This window comes from Thunnus maccoyii, chromosome 24, assembly GCF_910596095.1.
Source record: "Thunnus maccoyii chromosome 24, fThuMac1.1, whole genome shotgun sequence".
Taxonomy (NCBI): Eukaryota; Metazoa; Chordata; class Actinopteri; order Scombriformes; family Scombridae; genus Thunnus; species Thunnus maccoyii.
Genome location: NC_056556.1, coordinates 17489904 through 17509847, shown reverse-complemented (window position 1 = coordinate 17509847; position 19944 = coordinate 17489904). Strand labels below are relative to the sequence as shown.

At 40.0% G+C, this 19944-nt stretch overlaps 1 protein-coding gene across 8 annotated transcripts in view; it reads right to left on the bottom strand.

Moving 5' to 3' along the window:
* Positions 1 to 19944, bottom strand: part of dmd (dystrophin) — a 320772-nt gene that overhangs the window by 93715 nt on the left and 207113 nt on the right. For all 8 annotated transcript variants that reach the window (XM_042405326.1, XM_042405321.1, XM_042405323.1 and 5 more), the window contains 13 exons: positions 19232 to 19366; positions 17483 to 17632; positions 9386 to 9547; positions 7432 to 7542; positions 7134 to 7307; positions 6889 to 7044; positions 6635 to 6805; positions 6164 to 6343; positions 5875 to 5997; positions 4935 to 5105; positions 4325 to 4447; positions 4107 to 4241; positions 2660 to 2812 (listed from right to left, as the gene is read on the bottom strand). In XM_042405326.1, coding sequence (XP_042261260.1) covers positions 2660 to 2812; positions 4107 to 4241; positions 4325 to 4447; positions 4935 to 5105; positions 5875 to 5997; positions 6164 to 6343; positions 6635 to 6805; positions 6889 to 7044; positions 7134 to 7307; positions 7432 to 7542; positions 9386 to 9547; positions 17483 to 17632; positions 19232 to 19366 — 1944 coding nt within the window. The remainder of the gene's footprint in view (positions 1 to 2659; positions 2813 to 4106; positions 4242 to 4324; positions 4448 to 4934; positions 5106 to 5874; positions 5998 to 6163; positions 6344 to 6634; positions 6806 to 6888; positions 7045 to 7133; positions 7308 to 7431; positions 7543 to 9385; positions 9548 to 17482; positions 17633 to 19231; positions 19367 to 19944) is intronic.

Sequence of the window (19944 nt, the reverse complement as noted above, 5' to 3'; positions counted from 1 at the left end):
GTGCTTGTATAATACATTTACACACACAAACGCACACACACACACACACACACACACACAGAGGGACAATTAATACATAATAAAAATAAACACATTCATTTACCCACCGGCACACTCACACATTCCAACAAAGACACAACACATTAATAAAAGGGATAAGATATCATGTTTGTCAGTGTCAAACATAAACATACACATACTGTATACTAATACTGTATCTCCATTTAAACAATCCATATCAAATAAGAAAGTGGTGCTATAATTAGGAGGCGCACACCGCCTTGAGACTTTATTGACATTGAGGAGGAGTACAATCTCTGGCCTTTTAAATAAATAGAGGAGTGTATGAACTGGGGGAGTGTGGGGGTGAAAAGAAGCAAAGGACTGCATGGAGAGACTGAAAGACAGATAGATGAGCAGACAGACAGACATAGGCAGTGTGGAATCTCAGTTGCAGCAATGACAGGTGAGTCTTAGGCGAGCGCATGAGACGTCCGCTTAGCGAAATGTCATAGTGATCATCTGAAAGTGAAAGACACACATACAGAGTCAGAGGGGAGGGCAAAAAAACAAGTGGAGTCCAGGGTTTCTCTGTCAAACCTTTTCCAAATCAGCATATTCAGAGATTTAAAGGAGCAATGTGTAGGATTTATTGGCATCTAGCGGTGAGTTTGCAGATTGCAACCAATTGAGTACCCCTCCTCATCCCCCTTCCCCTCTCCTTCCGAGCATGTAGGAGAACCTACAGGGGCCATGAAACTGGCGAAAAATCCGAAAGGCCCTTTTTAGAGCCAGTGTTTGGTGTGTCTGTTGTGGGCTTCTGTAGCAACATGGCTGCCGCTCCCTATGTAGATATAAAGGACTCACTCTAAGCTTAGAAAACAATGAATACATTCTTATTTTCAGGTGATTATACACTAAATACTTGTGAATATCATATTCCATTTCTGCCAACAGATCCCCCTAAATCTTACACACTTGTCCTTTAAAGATGCTGCACTTCTAGTGTTTGTAGCATCTTCAAAACATCAATAAATCATTGTCAAATTAATTCAGACACCTTAGTAAAACTACTGTATGCTAAAAAAGTCTGGTAGTGTCTCCTTATGATATTGTTTGTTGGTATGTATAGAAGCAAAGAAGCACTGTAATGATATTAATCGTAAAAATTGTGTTTTATAATGATTACTGAATACTTCGCACAACTTCTGGGAATATTTGACTTTGAAAACGTTCAATCTGAATTTACGTGGTTTGAAATTTCATAAGGTAATTTTAAGTGGTGCTTTTTCACATAGAAAATTAAAGGGACCAAAACAAAAAAAAAAAATCAATTTCATTGATCTAGAAAGGATCTAGTAAGCCAAGTCAAAAAATCAGGTTGCTCCAACACCTTTGGAGTCATGTTTAGTCCAGTATTCTCTCTCCTTTTAGCTCTGTTTTGGTCTCCGCCTTTTCCTGAGAAAAATATTTATCTCTTTAGCTGCAAAATGCTCCACTGTGTTCACCAGCCAGTTGCTCACTTTGTCTGTCTGCCGTTTGGTGCTGAGCAGGTAGTGTGCAGTGAGTTTTTAAGGGTTTTTCAGAGAAAACAGATTCTTGCTGCAGGCTGTAAAACCAAACTAATGAGCATGAGTAGATCTGATGGAAACTGGAGAGATGGGGATAATTCTTAGTGGGTTCATCGCTATTAGTGACTTTTACATTACACATAGTCCTTTGATCCTTATCATTACAAAGATATGAATTATAGCTGTTTATAAAATTCCAATTATTACAGCCTTTCTTTGCTTCCGTACTGTGTCTCAAAATAAGGACTATATTTCATATGACTTCCTGGTGTAAAGTGTGTTATTTTCCTCTTAGTGTTGTAGGTTAGTTTTCTACTTTAACCTTCCTTTCCAAGTTTTTTGTTGTTCCACTATGAGCCACAAAGGAAAACTCTGCAGTAGAGCCACTTGTTTTTGCACTGTGAAGCAATGTGACTCAGTGGTACTCAGTAAAAAGCACTGTGCAGGTCAGTCCACATCAATGCTATATAAGCTTATAAGCTATAACAAGTGATAATTATACACTACTGTCTCAAAAATAATTTGGTATGGATTTATTGATGTTAAAATGCTATACACAACACAGTTTAATTAACATTTTTTCACAGCTCTGGGACCACTGAGATAAAATCCCAGATAAATGCTTCTACTGGGGACAAGGATTGATCTGTAATTATTTCTTCAAATAGATGTGAGGAAGATTTCCTGAAACAATTATTCAGAAAGTCCTCTTGCCGAGAGAATAAAATTGCAATAGCCTTGACACCAACCCTTTGTCCAAAAGTGGGAGAAAGGAAGAGGAAACATAAGAAAACAAAGGAAAGAAAGATGTTTTTCACAGTTTACATGTATCAGATAAATTTGTAATGAGAAAAGATTGAAGACACAGGTCCAAAGAAAGTATGAGACAGATGGAAGGACAAATGAAGAGCTGGATGATGAGGAAGACAAAGATAAATAGTAGCCCAGGTTGGATATCAAGCTTCATGGTAATAAGGAAGAAAAAAGACAATTACTGTTCATGTGTATATGTATGTATGTGTGTGTGCGTGTGTGTGTGTGTGTGTGTGTGTCTGCGCGCATGTGCATGTGTGTGTGTGTGTTGTCACCTTGACCCTCTCTCCTTCAGGGGGGTCAGGCAGTTGGTCCACGCTGCGTTGGATGTCATCCAGCCAGGCCAACAGGTCATGTGACTTCCTTCTGTACTGGTACCACTGGGGAGCAATGGCCAACGCCTTCCTATTCCTCTGCAAACGCAGGTCCTGCACACACACACACACACACACACACACACACACATGTATCTGCTATAAGTCTGAGGCACACTACAGAAATCTAAAAGTTGTAACACATTTAGAAAATCTTTTTCATCACAACAAAAGATGCATTTCACTGTTTTTTCATCTATTGAATTATACAGCTAACTGATAAACGAAAGTTAGGACCTTATCTTTTGGCTCTGAGCAGTTGCCAGGCAACCAGTGGAGACTCCAGCAAGTTACTGGTGACAGCTAAGAAATAGCCTGGCACATAAAACCAGATAAAGCAATGAATATTCATTTTTACACTTTGTTTTTTGTACAAATTAAACAAATCTGGACCTCCAGACAGAGCCAGGCTATTTGTTTCCCCCTGTTTCCAGTCTTTATGCTAAGCTAAGCTAACTGACTGCTGCCTGTAACTTCATATTTACTGTATTTAAAAGTGAATAAGCGTACTTCCTGCAGTGTCAAACTACTCCTTTAAGTGAATAACTCACTGCATAGCATTCTGGTGTTAAAATGGCCATGACCATTCTGCTGTCATTACTATTAAGGAAAATATACAAAACATCATCAAGATGAAACTAACCAGCACTTCACTTGCAACCTAAAATGTCTTGTTTTGTCCCAACCAACAGTCCATAGCTCAAATATATTTACTAATCATAAAAGGCTCAACAAAAATGAATAAATAAAAACTGAAAATATTCACATCTAAGAAACTGGAACCAGATCATTTTAGTATTTTTTCTTAAAAAATGACTCTAAACAATTAATCAGTTATCAAAATAATTGGTGATTCATTTTCTGTCTATCAAATAATTGACTAATCAGTGCAGCTCTAGTTACATTGCTGACCATTTCCTCTATATTAAGCTACAACCCTCTATTTAGCAGTGTGATGGGATTATACTAGGTGATAGCAGCAGCCTGTGGTGTAGTCTGTAGGCCGGTAGGATCAGAGTGAAGGTAGCAGCAACTGCTCACTGTGAGGGTTCAGTACTTAGGAGTTATTGGGAAATGCTATTGTTGAGTTGTAAATATCACATGTTTGATATTATCACAGTGGCTCAGGTAATTGAATACATCAATCAGGATAGTTTGTATTACTGAATAAACACAGACCCTCAGTCTTAATCTGCCTTCGGGTCATTATTTCCTCTCTGATTGCTGTAAACCAGTCTAATAATCCTCCAGTGTGTCCTCCAGCTTTAAGTATGTAAACAGTTTGTCTACTAGCTTGACTTGTGTCTTTCATGGACAGATCAGGTGACTGTGATAATGTGTGCGTTACCTTGACGGTGTTGTATTTGCTGTTGAGCTGGTTGTGTTTCAGTCTGATCTGCTCTCTCTTGTCCTGATCCGGGACTCTCTTCTGTAGACTCTCTCCTTTCAACAATAGTTCCTTCACTGCACCTTCCTCACAATCCTACAAACACACACACACTTGTTTAGTGCACACATAATATCAAAGGAAGCCAAAACAGTTGTGATTATCCGTGTGTGTGAAACCTTGTCCTCCTGGAAGTCCTCCTCCTTGAGGTTCTCTCCCTGTTTGACTTCCTCTTCCAGGAGCTCCAGCCAGATCTGTGCTTCACTGTGGTACTGCTCCAGCTCCTTGGCTGACGCTGCCGTCTGTCACACACACACACACACACACACACACACACACACACACACACACACCACATGTACGCGCCCATGCCCATGGCAAGGATGCCCAGTCACAGACATACAAGGAAAGGAAGATCATTAGCGGCCAAGAGAAAGTAAATTTAGTCGGCGAGATTGGAGCAGCTTTAGTGGGAGTTTGAAATAAATTTAGTATGAGAGTTTGAAGTCTGTTAAGTGACGGTTTAAAGTAAATTCAGTGAGAGTTTGGAGTCTATTTAGTGAGAGTTTGAAGTACATTTAGTGAGTTTGAAGTTAATTTATGAAGACAGTTTGGATTAGAGTATTTGGCAAGGAAGATGAAAGAGGAAGAGTCAGAGTCCATTTAAAGCTGCAACTGTTTACATGCCAAAATAACAAATAACAACTGACACATTAATTAAATCTTATCACACTATGTGAGTTATCGCTTTAAGAGGCTGTAACTGTCCTCCTTCACTTTCGTTCCTACCAGTCCAGAGCTGATGCGTTGGGCGATGGTGTCAAATCTCTGGTTGAGCTGCTCCACTTTGGGTCCCACCTGTGCCTGACAGTTCTCCCCCCTGGTGGACATGAGCTCCTGGGCTAAAGCCCTCACTTCCTCCATCTTACCCCTGGTCAGCTCCAGCTCTGCACGCAGCACCTGCAGGACACCCACACAAACACACATACGGTTAGTCAGAGGAGCCGTCTTTCCTTGAAGGCATGAGAGCTGCTGATTTGATTTGAAAGGTTGTCTAAAACGTTTAAATGTTCGTATTTCATAACCACTTAGAAAATATTCAGCGTTTGTTTTGTTTCAGCCCTTTATGGGGTAACAGAAATTGTATCCCTGGTGCTGGAGATGCTGGTTTGAAATCCTGGGCAGATCAAAGGATTAGTAAAATCATTCACATGTGTGAAAATGTTGGGAGGGGTTGAGGACTGGTTGTATGGAAGCAAAGAAAGAGAGAGATGTAATTTTAAGGATAATTAATTAGATGATTGGGTTAGTTTTTTGGTGAAAAGACCTTATCAGGCACAAATTAGTACTCAAATTAATATTTTTACATCTTAAAATATGTCTAGAGGGATCATTAAGTGTTTTTCTAGGCTTCACAAATTCACATGGGATATTTAAGTTTCCAATATTCAAAAAACTATACTCCAGTTGCTCAAATTATTACGATTATTCATAATTATTAGTCAAGTCAAAAAAATCTGATTATTCAAACCCAATTTGAGCAACAAGACAGATAGACAGGGTCTTGTTCAAATTTCAAATATTTCAATGCCATAAATGTAGTATTTACATTTCAACATTAAGTATTCAGTAGTGGTCAAACATCACAAGCAGAGATATGAGCATATGAGATTCCTAATTTTTTTTACATAGGATATAGATTAAACATGAAGTACATAAACATTACAACCTTAAGCGCGGCATCATCAGGTCCCTGGCTGTCCATCTCATTCATCTTTTTCTCTGCTCCATCGATCCATCCGTTCACTTCCTCTATCTGTCCATCCAACTTCTGCATCTGCCGCTGGTAGTCCTGAGAGAGACATAGAAAGAGCTTATTTACTGAGGCTGCAAACAGTGATGCTTCAAATGAGTTATTTTTAGACAATTTGATGTAATTTTAGCACTGATAAGAGAGATAAATAATAAACGCTTAACATATCAAAGTTTGTTTTATAGATATGTTCTTTTTTTCTCACCAGCAGCAGGTTGAGCCATTCTTCTGATCTGGATGTGACTGCAATCCAATTGCAGCGCAGCAGGCTGACTTTGTCATCCACCAGGCTCCCGTGGCCCCGCAGCACGGCCTTAAGGGCCTCTGCGAGGTCAACCACCGCCTGCAGCTGCGGCTGACGTCTCTCTGTCTCACCATGGGTGGACTGGAGAGGAGGAGATGGAGAAAAGGGCATAAGAGGAGAGAGGATCATTCAGATGTGTTGCTCCATAACTACTGGATGTGGAAATAAGCAACTGCTTGCCAACAAGTTCAACACATCAACTTCAAAGGTGATGATATGTCAATGTTCACAGCTTGTTTCTGCTGCCCCCAAGTGGCCAAAAAAATCAGTTAAGGGATCTGAACACTTCTTCCACTACTGACAGTAAGTGAGTTCTTGTATGTTTACAATACATTTTTTCTAAAAATGTGTGTCTTTATATGTGTATCGTACCTGCGCCCACGCCACCTCAGCCTCCAGGTCACTGGGCATGCCGTCCACCGCGGAGCGCCTGGTCAGCTCTGCGTCAGTGGCAGCGAGCCACTCCGTCAGCCCGTTCAGCTCCTTACGAAGCTTCCTGGACAACTTCAGGCTCTTCTCCAGCTCCAGCTTACTCTCTGTTATCTGCATAAACACATAAAATCAAATCCATGTCTAAATCTGACTTGTATGATGATGTTTGTGTAACTGTGTGTGTGTGTACTAACCTGTGCTCCCAGCTGGTTGTAGAGCAGTTTAAGGGCGGTCACCCGGTCATCCAGCTCTTTGGGTTGCTCAGTCTGCTGCTTCTGGACGATCTGCCTGCCTGTTTTTATCACCGTCTCCACCTCCCCTTTCACTTCACTCAGCACCTTGTACAACTTCTGTTAGACAGAAACAGACAGCAGGGGGTTAAAATCAGATCTATCTATCCATTAATCAACCTATCTGCTGCTGTAAAGAAATCACCCACCATGCATTGCTCCAGCTGAGACTGCACCACGTCCTGCTCCACACTGCGGATGTCCAGCACCCCCACCTGGCTTTTAACCCCAGCCAGCACACGCTCGCACTCGAGCAGCCGCGCGTCGAAGTTGGCAGGCTTCTGGAAGAGCCGGAACTTCGTCCACACGTCGGTCAGCATTTTCTGTGGAGAGGACACACAAACACAGGTAAAGATTAAGAGAGCGACGCCAACATGTGAGGAGGTCACTATGTGTTGTGTGTGTGTGTCCAGCTCTGTGTGTGTTTGTGTAGGTGTGAGCGTATACCTGGGTGAGGTCTATCTGTCCCATGACCCTCTGCGCCGGTTCCTTCTCCTGATTCTTCTTCCTCATCTCCTCCAGGGTCGCATCGTGGCCGCTCAGCTCTGTTTGGATTTTCTGTTACACACACACACATGCACAAAATCTTAATTATTTCAATTAAAATAAATTAAGATTTAAATCTAACAGTAAATTGCATAAGGTCCATCTGAACAGTGAAACTAAAGCTAGTAGAGTTTTGATGGATTGATAGTGCACCTCCCTCTGGTGACCACAAGAGAGCAGCAGGCATCAAGAAGAGAGGAAAAGGCACCTTAAAAGCTCTCGCTCTCTCTCTCTCTCCCTCTCTCTCTCTCTCACACACACACACACACACACACATACACACACACACTTGGTCTCTGTCACCCCTCTCTCTTTTTAAATACCAAGTGCCCATAATCACAGATGCTCATCCACACCACTCTAATCCAATCATTCTCTTATCCTCCTGTGTGTGTGTGTGTGTGTGAGAGAGTGAGGGAGGGAGAGAGAAGTGTCATCCTTTGCGCTGGTGGTCGACAACGCACGTGGAGGTAATCTCTCCATCCTCTCCCTGTACACACACACACACACACACACTCCCTGCCACGTTTCTATCACTCAGGCTATCATTGCAGGCCATTATTTCATTATCTATCATCTGAGTTGTCTGGATGGTGTGTGGAAAAAGAAAGAGGGACAACTATACGTATGTGTGTGCATTCATGTGCGTATGTGTGTGCTCCTACTGTCAGTGTCCAAAGCAGCTCAAAGCTTAATTAGGACCACAGAGAGAAAGGAGCATTTGCCGTTCTCTATTAGGTTTCTTTGCACGCACACACGCAGACACACAAAACATTTGTTTTTCCTTAAGTGTACTTCCACTCTCTACCTGTCCACACAGTTGTCTCTGTTAATGATTAAATCTGACAAGGTCAAAGGCTTGACAGTGTGTCATGAATCAACTAAAACCTGCAATTATTGATGGGAACTTCAATCACTTTTAAAAAAAATATTTGCATAAATCTGAAAAAAACTATTAAACTTGAATATAGTCTGGCCCAGTCTAATTAGGTCCAGATGGACCTTTTTGGGTCTGCTTACATCTCTGGTCAATCTAATCAATTCTGCTCTCACAGTCAAGGCTAGACAGGTGAAGTTTAGTTTGGTTAAGTTTCATGAGTTGCATTTGCATCTAGTCAGGTCTAGTTGCTCCTATTAGTCCTACTGAGTCTGAACAGGTCTAGTGGTTTCAGTCAGGTCTTATCAGAACCAACTGAGTACAGCTGGGTCAAGCAGAATCCTAATTTGTTTTCTGAGCACATTTTAAATTGTGATATCTTGTTGAAAAAATAGTTGCACTTAACTCATCCTGATTGAACATTCTCTAGCAGGAGCAGACCTTTTCAGGTGGCCTCCATCCAAGAAAAAACTGGCAGAAAAATCACTCTTGGCATGTGGCATGTGGCATGTTTACGGCAGAGTTTTCAAAGGTAATCATAGTTTTTTGATGTAATTTAGTCTCAGAGGTTAAAAGCACACACCCAAAAAAGAATGACAATTTTGTGATCATTTTTCAAAACATGATTAACCAATCAGCAGGATCTTTACAGATATTTTTTTTTTTAGATATTGTCCTGAGTGATGCTGCTAACACTTGTAAATAATAATTCAACACAGGCTTGTTAAAACCCAATAACAGTTCACTGTTCACTCTGATCACTGGTGGCAGTGCAACGTCTGCTTGAAGTGTGTGTCCAGATTGAAGCACATAGGAAATACTTTGTTTTTAGAAATGCAAAAAACTAAATTTCCCATTGTTATTTTAGTGGTTTTGATCATGAAATGGTTAAAGGAATAGCTTAGGTATAATAACCTACCTTTGGTTTGTTAAACTCCTGACAGACACACACACACACACACACACACTGAAGAGTACCTGAGCCTCCTGAGGTAACTGCTGGGCATCGATGTGGTCAGTCAGGTACGCAGTGAGGTGGCGGTCCGTGTTGGCCAGTGACTCCTGCATCTGCCTGAGTGTCTTGTCATTCTCCTGGGCCCACTGGACGCTCTTCTCCAGCTCCTTCTGCCTGAGCGCCGCCTGGGGAAACAGGAAGCACATCACACCATCAGAAAACACACACAGACAGACACATCAAGAGGGCTATAAATAAAGGAAACAGCTCGCGGGCAATGCATCACTAGATGTTTACATGGATTTCTACATTCAATTTTTCGACTCATGTATATAAAAGCGGTTTCCCATAAAAAATCTCTTGGATAATCTCTTAGAAAACGTGGATAAGGTACATATGAGATTCAGATAAGATGCATTTAAAGAATCCTCAGGGGGAGACTGGGATATTTTATTCACATATCTAAACTGTTATCTTATTTACTATAATCTGCAGTCAATGTATAAAAAGCCATTGCTACATAACACAACTTCTACAACTGTGCACATACACACAGCCTAATACATTTCAGTTGCTGAAATAAGCCCAAAACATGACTGACTGTAGCAAAATCCAACAAAAGTCAGGTGTCAACAGCCTTTTTTTTTTGCTGGTGACATGTCATTTTCACCCATAGTGCAGCAAAACTCCCTTCAGACAAATATGAATACTATGCTCTGACCCACCTTAACAGCAAAGCATTTCTATGTACTCTACTAGATTTGTATGAATTGATCTAACAAGTATTGTATGTGTGTCAAAGCCTGATATATCGTATGTTATCCAAAAACTATTAAAAATACATCAGTGAGCCCCACTGTTGCACTGGGTGACATGTTCCTACATCACTATGAACACACACACACACACACACACATATAGTACACAAGCACATGGGCAGGAAACATACACAAACACATACACAAGACTGAACCATATGTACACAAAACACCCACACAAACAAACATACACACACTCCCCCCTGCGTGTACCCTCTTGAAGGACGGACTCCGGGGTTTCTCTCTCATGTCGTCTCTGTGTGACCAAACACATCAAGGCCTCCGTCGTCACTAACAGCACCAATAACTAGTCCGCCGACGCCTGTTGTCAGTGAAACGTCAGGCGCCTGGCAACTACTGAGAAGTTTCCTTTCTCCCTTTCGCCTGGTGATACAAGATTAACAAGGGCGGGCCGTGATGTCATATGACCAATTACATCATAAACCTGTGTGTGTGTGTTAGAGAGAGACGGAGAGCGTGTTTATATGTGGTTACAGGTGAGCATGCTAATCCCATACGGACGGATAATGACTCTAAGTATAGCCCTGAGCCAGTCTAACCCTTGTGTGACACACACACACACACACACACACACACTACTCCTAATGTTACCAGTAGATGTAGCATTGGGTTTTTTTAGTTTCTCGCTCTCATGTCTTAGTTTATAATGTATGAAATGAGAACTTGAGTGAGATTAAATATTTAGACAAACATTGATAACAACCTTCCCTGTGGCGATGTATTCCATTTTCCTGGCAATTGTCGGCTCATGAATACATATTCTCATTAAACACTCAGTTTTTCCTTTATTACTTATTTCTGACACATTCGCACACAGACACACAGTTGCGAGTGCAGTGATTGTGAACAAGAGAGATAGGGGATCGCTGTTTGCTTAACTGACTTGTGTTGGAAGCGCCGTTGGCAAAGCGAGAGCAGCGTTCTCCGCATCACACTTCCTCTTATTGGTTTCCAGCCGTTACAAGAAGCTGAAATTAAAACGGCAAACACGCCTCTTTGATCTGAAGAACTGCAGACGGAGATGTGAAACAACATTTTTTTTTGCATGCGCGGGCTGGATTTATCTCCACACGAGTTTTAAAGTGGGACATTGATATAATGAGATTATATACTTTACTGTCTTGGCATTTACTTGGACCCCTGCACTGCTTACAACGTTGCTCCGTCTGATGCTGGGGAAGTGTTGACATTAAGCTATTTGACTCTTGCACTTGGAATATTTTTCTTTGAATAAGAAGTTGGATGTAGATAAGAAATGGCTTTTTCTGATGTCGGACTTTGATTTGACTGACATCTGAGATTTCTTAGTCAAGCTATAAAGGCAGTAGAATCAAATAGTGTCAATGCCAGATGGATTAAAGCAGCTGATACAGGTTAGGGCTGCTGCTTCAATTCCAAATACCAACAGTGTTTGAAAAGTAATAGAAACTGCACTAATATGTTGATTAGATGACACACTGGCATTTCATTCAAGGAACCTTTTTGTAATCTATGTTATGTTTACATTTACTGTTTCTCACCAAAACACACTGTGTGTATCCTTGAGGCCCATTAAACATGTTCATAAAACATTTGCAGAGCCAAATTTTGGAAGAATATGAATCCTACATTGTTTTCATGAATATATTTACACCTTCACTATTTTACTTTGGCTAAATTCTTGTGCAGCGTCTGTGTTTTAGACAGCATTTAACATTCGTTTTGGTAATGGCCATATAATATGAAAAGCAGATGTTGTGAATGACACTGTAACAAATGTCAACAAAGGTTTATGACTTATTTCTTACTCTTAGCTACTATGCTAAACAGCTAGCTTACTAAGCTTAACTACCCAGCTGAGTTTGAGATTAATGCAGGTTAACTGGCTAGTTGCTGAACATTTTAGTGATCTGATCCTAACTCTGCTTTTACTCTGCCATTCTGCCTCTAACTGTGTCTGTTTTTTACCTATCCAGGTGGAAGTAGTACATTTTTGAGAGTGGAGCAGAAACCGTAGTACGAAAGTAAATTGGAGTAAATTTTGTTTTTAGTAAAACTTTTTGCATTATCAGTTCTGTGAAGATGTTTGATGTGACCAAATGTTTTCGCCCAAATATTTTATATTACACCTCCAATCGTTAATTCATATATTGATTTTATGTATTAAAAAGTAAGAAGAAGAAGACAATTACTTGATGTTAAGCCTAATAGAACCTTGTAATTGCAAGTGGAAACTCAGCTCTCAGTATTAGAAGATTCTTTCTGCAAAACTGTATGTAGGTTTTGCAATATCTGAAAACCACTCACAGTTATAATCTTACAATTCTAAGGTTACAAAATGTCTAGTTTTCACTTGCAGTCCCTGGGAAGGTTGAAAAATGACCTTCTGTAAAACTGGCCAAGAAAACTAACCTAGAGATGTGACAGTGTGTTCTTCAAACAGCACTGATCAAGTTAGTAAAAGAGGATTTAACAAAGAAAAGATGATTCCCTTGATACAGTCTCCTCAGGTTAAAAAAAAGAAAAAAAAACATTAAGGCCATATTTTGGTGTCTGAATGCTTCTGCTCCTCCATCTGTCTTCGCAGAGATACTCACAAACACCCGCGTCCTGTCTCTGAGCTTCCCGTCCTCTTTACAGATGACAAACAAACAGGGCTCAGAGCCGCCTGGTCTCACCTCACATGCATACATGCTGACATACACACCCAAACAAAGGACACCGGCTTCTGTGATTCTTTCAAACACACTCGCACAGACAATACACGCTATGACTGTTTCTACCCAAACATACAAAAAGTCTGAAATAAAAGAATGTGACACGCAACACACACTGTCTCCGATGGGTAGCCAAACAAAGGGAGGCTTATCAGGCTGCAAGGAGAACATTAATCTGCTTCTATTGTGAGGGAGGATCAACCCAGCGGGCAATGAGTGTGTGTTTCTATGTGTGTGTGTGTGTGTGTGTGTGTGGGTGCAAGTGTGTCTAATCTGTCACTGAGGATCACTGCAAGAGGCTGAGGATGTTATTGCTGCCATTGATGATGGCTGATGATGGCTAGAAGGAAGGGAAGGAAGACATGGAGAAAGGAAGAGGAGGAGGAGGAGGAGGAGGAGAATTAGGAAGAGGAGGTGGCAGAAAGCAGGTAAGGGGAGGATGAAGAGAAGCAGGAAGATGGGAGGGGACACAAAAGCAAAAAGGATATAGATGTGAAGGAGTAGAAGGAAAAGGATGAGGAGCAGATGGACAGAAGGTGGAGGTGGATGAGGAGTTTGGAAGAGAGGAAGATTGTTTAAAGTTCAAATCCAAAGCAGCAACACAACAGTCAGATATCCAGTGTATCAGCTTTTTTGGGATCATTAACAGAAATGACCACTCAACTATGATCATAAACATCAAACATTCTTATTCATTATTATTTTTTCACTGATTCAAATGAAATAATCAGGTGCTACCAGTCGATGTATTTCTTTTACTTCTGTATAATTCATAATTACATCTCACTCTGCAAATAATTATGTGATTCTGGTTTGTTGATAATAAATATATTAATACATCATGTTGGTTTAGGTGTTTCTCCTTACAGTGTATAACTGATTTGTCAACAGGAAAAATAACTTACTTATTTCCATTTTTATTTTTTACATTATATTTGTTAAAGGTACAAATGTACAAGGTGGGCATTTTTTTGTAAACAAACAAAAGTTCTCTTCACATTCAGAGTGAACATAACTTTACATTCACTGAAACACAGTGTGTGTGTTCTTGGGATCACTTTGACGGCATTTCCTTCTTCATAAAACATTTGCAAAGCCGATTTTTTCAATATTTTAAATAGTTTACATCCATATTTGCTTGCTAACAGTCTTCTTTGATCTCTCAAGTTAATTGAGCCTTTTATCACTTGAAAATTATTACCAGAATCAAAGACCTGTTTTCCAGACATGACCTGGAAAAGCTGATTCACAATTTTGCTTTTAGCAGATTGCTGCAGTAAGGGTGCTCACTAGAAGAAAAGCTGCTTTGGCCCCAAATACATTTCTCAATTGCTAATTCCTTTTGAACCCACTAGAAGCGTCAGATCATCAGGGACTGGTCTATTAGTTGTCCCTCGGGTTGACACTAAGCATGGCGAAGCAGCTTTGAGTTATCAAGCTGCCTACTATTGGAACCAGCTTCCTGAGGACAGTAGTCAGTAGATACATTTAAAAGACTTATAGCTCACCTGTTCCCCAAAGCCTTTGACTCAACACTAACTCAGCCTTTAGCACTGTCACCTTAAATGTCTTCATTAGTGCTCATGTGTTTTATGTGCTTACATTGTGTAATTTCTATCATGCTTTTACATGTGTGTTTAATATATATTCAGTTTTATATGTTGTTTTTCTATTTAATTAATTGTTCTTGCTTTAATAGTCTTTTATTTTCGTTAAAACCCTGTTAATTGCATTGGGTATTACATGTGCTATGTAAATAAAGTTGGAACCAAATGAATCACGCTGCCAGGATCCTTGTACGAGTACACGATACAAACAAAACTCATCCGTAAAAATATTGCTCCCTAACTCAACCCTGACCTACCTGCATGCAAGTCTAGTAATAATTGACATCATGTCTTCTCAAGCTATGCTGGTGATGTCATGTTTTTGATGCCTTCTGTCAGTTGTCTTTATTCTAATTTCTGTTGCAAGCAGAGGAAATTTCCCACAATCCAGTTTTGATCTAACCACAGATGAAGGGTTGCAGGCATCATTATGTTTGGCTCAGAAAAGATGACACTCCAACAGAATAAAAACTCATTCATTTGAAGTACTGCTGGACAAAGTAAACACTCTCCTCATTATCCAATGGGCCACCTCTTGATGATATGTACCACAGGTTAAACCTTTAGGTATTTGTGCTGTTTAATGATGCATGAGCACAACAGACCAGGTGGGGAACTATGAACTACACTTTATGAAATAGTTGAACAAAGTTAAAAAGGAAAAAAGTACTTCTTTTATGATTGTAGGTAACAGTATTTCACATAATGTTCATACTAAAAGTGACCAGCAGGTTAAAATCTTTTGGTTTTAGTACAGAGCCTTCAACTACTGATTGGATTTCCCTTTTCTACAGCAAAAGCATGAATTTGTGAAGTTAGTGGAGTTCAGCTTTAAAGGTCTCTGAAAAGGATTTTAATGAAAATCTCTTTGTTTAATCTCTACCGTTAAATGCTGCAGTAGTAGAGTGGTTATTATGTTGACAGAATTCTTACTAACCTGACACTTTTAGCAGTAAGATGTATTTATATATGACATGTATTTTTTCCTGAATCAGGACATATGTCAGTTAATAGACATATTACAGACATACAGAGTACCATCATATTGCAGCTACTATCATGAAATTCTCATTTAGGATTCAGACAAACTTGATATCTGAGTATTCTGCTGTTCTTTCTATTGCACAGAATGCTTATTATAAGCCAATACATACATGTACAGTTATTAGAGTTCAAGCATGAAGGCCTGAAACCATATTGTTCTTGTGCTGTTATATTATTATTATTTTTCTTGAAATGTTTGCACAAATTCCCGTGAGATGGTAAATACCAGAGACATGAGGTTTTGCCCATTGATTGGAATTTGTGTGCAAGTGCTACCCAAGAAATATGACCCCAATCCACCATATGGTGGTGCTATAACAACAAACTTTATGTTTTGGTCTATAACTTCAAGTCTAAGTCTCACAAACAAAATTCAGATAGATTTTCCACCATTCTTAATCTTTTGAAAAACACATTTTTAACATCTTCTAAACCACAGGTCTGATTGCTACCAAATTTTCTGTGGATCATTATTGGACCAAGCTTAACAAAAATTGCATAAAGCTTGTTGATATCTTATTTAGTTTTCAAGATACTGACCAATGAACTTCACGAGGGCATGGCTCAGCAAATAAATAGACCAAAGTCAACAACTGTTGGGCCAATCATCACAACATATATGATATGGATATGTCCACATAATTACCTGAAACATCCCCTGAAGGTTTCATTCACATCAACCGCTAGATGCACAACAAATCCAAAAAACACAAATCAGACTATAAATCAGAAATCGTTAGAATGTGACCAATGGGGGGGGTCAATAGGGGGCACCACCAGTTGCTAACACCTGCATGAGCCTGGTGCAAATTTGACCATAAATCAATGACAGGTTGTCCAAACATCATCAAACTTGGTGGATATTTTTAATTAAGCTGTTGAAGCTTTCAAATTCTAACGGTCTGTGTTGGCTTGAACACCAGAATCGCCGCTTACGGCTATATTTTTTTACTGTTAGTGTACTGTTACAATTATTAATTTGGCAGGTGCTTTTGTCCAAAGCCGCATAAAAATGAGGTATAATCCAAGTAGATCAAGCAGAAGCCTTCAAGATAATAAGTGAATAAGTGCTGCAGTGCTCACTTTCAAAGTCCCCCTAAAGCAAGTTCCATGAGGTTGCAGGTGCACACAGCAAGGCATAAGTGCAAGAAAATTAGAAGAGAGCATATCAGATAAATAGATGCTATCAGAAGAGGCAGGTCTTCAAGTGGTTTTGGAGGGCAAAGAGGGATTCTGCTGACCAAACTGACCAATTTGTCAACTAATTGTATGAAAAGACCAAAACCAACATTGTGTTAATTTGTCTCCCAGCACTTTCACAATTTCACAAACAGTCTGAATATCATCACACTTATTCTTTAATGACAAGCAACAAGGACCCTGTGGAGTGTAGTGCCATTTTTGGCTGGTTGAAGACCAGACGTGCACTGTGTTTAGAACCATTTGCAGAGTGTTTATAGTGCATGCTAGCAGCCCCGCCAGGAGGACATGATCTTTCTGATGGTGTATAGTGTGAAGCGATGCGGCAGAGTCAACCACAATGAGGAGCTGAGCTGTTAGTTTCTTACTGTTTGCCATTGTTTGTTGTTTAAATGCCTCCATAAGCTCATATAAGTTTTTTGAATCTCACAAGTCTTTTTTCCATTTCTGTTTTATTCTTTTGTTATTTGTGCAACCAAACTGATTAACTAACTTATGGGTAATCAATTGTTCACAGCAAGCCACATTTGTTTAAATGCAAACTGCACTCTGGATTCAACTCATACAAAACAAATAAAAACTGCATTGCAGTGAAATGAGTGAAATTATTTCCTGCAGCAGGAATGTTTATCAAATCAAAAAGTAATATCTCCCTCCACACTGCTTCCCATGCTGCTCCTCAATGTGGATATGCTGTGTATGTCTTTCCTGTATAAGTCTAGTTTATGTCTTACCCTCGCCATAAGTTCATCCCATCGAGTGTTGAAAGCGTCTAGTTTTTGCTGTATCAGCTCATCCAGAACGCCTCCGTCCATCAGCGTCTGAGCCAACTCCCGAATCTGGTTCCTGTTGTCCTCTGGGTGGCGCAGAAGAACCTCTAGGCCCTGTACACACAGACACACACACACACACACACACACACAAAAACACAGACAAAATAATGATCACTCACACTTTCAAAGACTGTGTTGTATTCTTTATAGCTCAAAGTCCACATCCTCCACACATCAGCATTACAAGAAAACATTCAAATTTAAAGTTAAAAAATTCAGCTTGCTGGATTGGAGCTAAAAAGATGCCTCTTGTAGTAGTGATACTGTCTTTTGGTGTACATAATAGTATTAGCTTGTTTGCAGGTGACTAATGATGAGGGAGGAGAAGCTTACTGAAAATTAAGCTGGATAAAAGTGTTAGGTGATGACATGTAGAGGCTAAAAGAGGCCAACTAACCCTCATTCCTGTGACCACAGCACTTAACAGCTTTTCACATATTCTAAAATGCCAAAAAAAGGTCTGTTTGGCTGATGTCAACAGGCTGTTCAGCAAACTATAATACAGCTGAGGGGGCAGTTGGTTGCATTTTTGCAGTTTTGTGTTAACTTCAGTGAAAGAATGCATCATGATTCAGAGGCTTTAAGCTTTTTTTTTTTTGCATTGTTTAATCTCACCAAATCCCTGGGTGTAACATCTGAGGCAATCTGCTAAAGCGCAATTTAAGTAAATTAAGTTGAGTTAGGGTTAACACATAAGCCTTTCACTTTATTTCCTCAGGAAGGCCAGTAAACCCCAATTTCTGTAATTGCTAGAAGTGATGTAAATTATATTGGATCTACTTTTTTCTGTGTGTGAGGTCTGTTTTATATATATAACATCAGGACTATCCAGGAACCTGCATACTGAATCTGTCTTTATTTCCTCCAAATAGCTGCTAACAGTTTTTCTCTCACATCCTTCCATTTAATGACATCTCTCTCCTCCACTTCCTCAAATTCCCTTAAAAAGATCTCTCTTCTTTCTCCTTCAGTTTTCTGCATTCCTCTCACATTTGATTATTTTGTGATCATAAGAGCATCACTCTTTTTACTATCTGTTGGCTTTTTAGTCTGATGCTGTAGGAAATTGGTCATATTCAGCAACAGCTCTCAATTTATATTATCAGAGTAAAATTGTTGACTACATAACTAAAATGTAAAAATGAGAATGCTTCTTAGCCTTGGGACTGGTCACTTACTTATTTCAAATTTTACATAACACGTTCATCTTTTGTGCATTTAAATACATCCACTGATGAAAAGTCTTTAATTAAAATCTGTTATTTATATATTTTTTAGCATTATTGCCGCATATTTCTTCCTAGACAAAAACTCCAGATTCCTAGCAGTGACTTTTCAGCCGAAACAGATGTCATTTTTCAGACATAATTTTATTCTCAGTGCAACATCTGACACCCAGCCTCCGCCTAAATACCTACTTACCTACCTGCCTAGAACTCTCTTTGCACTGCTTCATTTAAATGAACTCCCTCCCCTCCCCCCTGGTAGACTGTGCGTGCTGTGCTCAAAATTTGTGAATTTCAAGGACAGGAGAATACCACACCGTTGGAGTCCCATTACACGCTTGTCGATGCACCGCCATATAAATGGAGCCAAAAGGTGTGCACGTCTTTCCCCTTCATTTCTTAACTTCTCCCTCTTCATACTCACATCCAGTGCCTCCTGCAACTCCTCTGCTCCTCCTTGCAGGTTTTCTGTCTCATCCAGTTTCTGCTCCAGCTGGTCCAGGAAGGCGTTCTCCTGCTCCAGGTAGGAGAGCAACTCGCACCAACACGCCCACACCTCCTGCATAACACACACACACACACACACACACACACACAATTATAAAAACATCATCAGCCACATGAAGAGACAAGAGGAGAGATAGATTGAAAGGATTAGTAAACGGATTGGTGAAAAAACAGATGATGCACTTTAACGATTTTGACATTTTTATGTGTTAGAGGGGAGACAGACGGAGAGCAGCGGGAGAAGACAAACGTTGAGAGAGGGAGAATTTCAACCGTAACGTAGAATCACCATGAAGATCAAGATGCAGAGGTAATTATTCCTCATGAAAATGAGGCAGAGAGAAGAGTGGGAAGACGAAGAAGAGACTCACACGATGGGAGGACGGAGAGAAAAGGAGGAGAACGACACGCACGAGGCAGCAAAACACAACATCAACCCAAATGAGAGCAAAGTTTGAACATCATTTAAGGACGCTGACTCAACTTTCTCGCGCTACTGTTTTATATTCACGTGTTCAGCATCGGCTCAGGCCATCATATCAACATCTGTTCAACATCGACGTGTTTGATGAGTTTGTTTCCATCTGCAAATTAGCAACAGTTGCTTCTGTCTGGCATCTGGTGATTGAG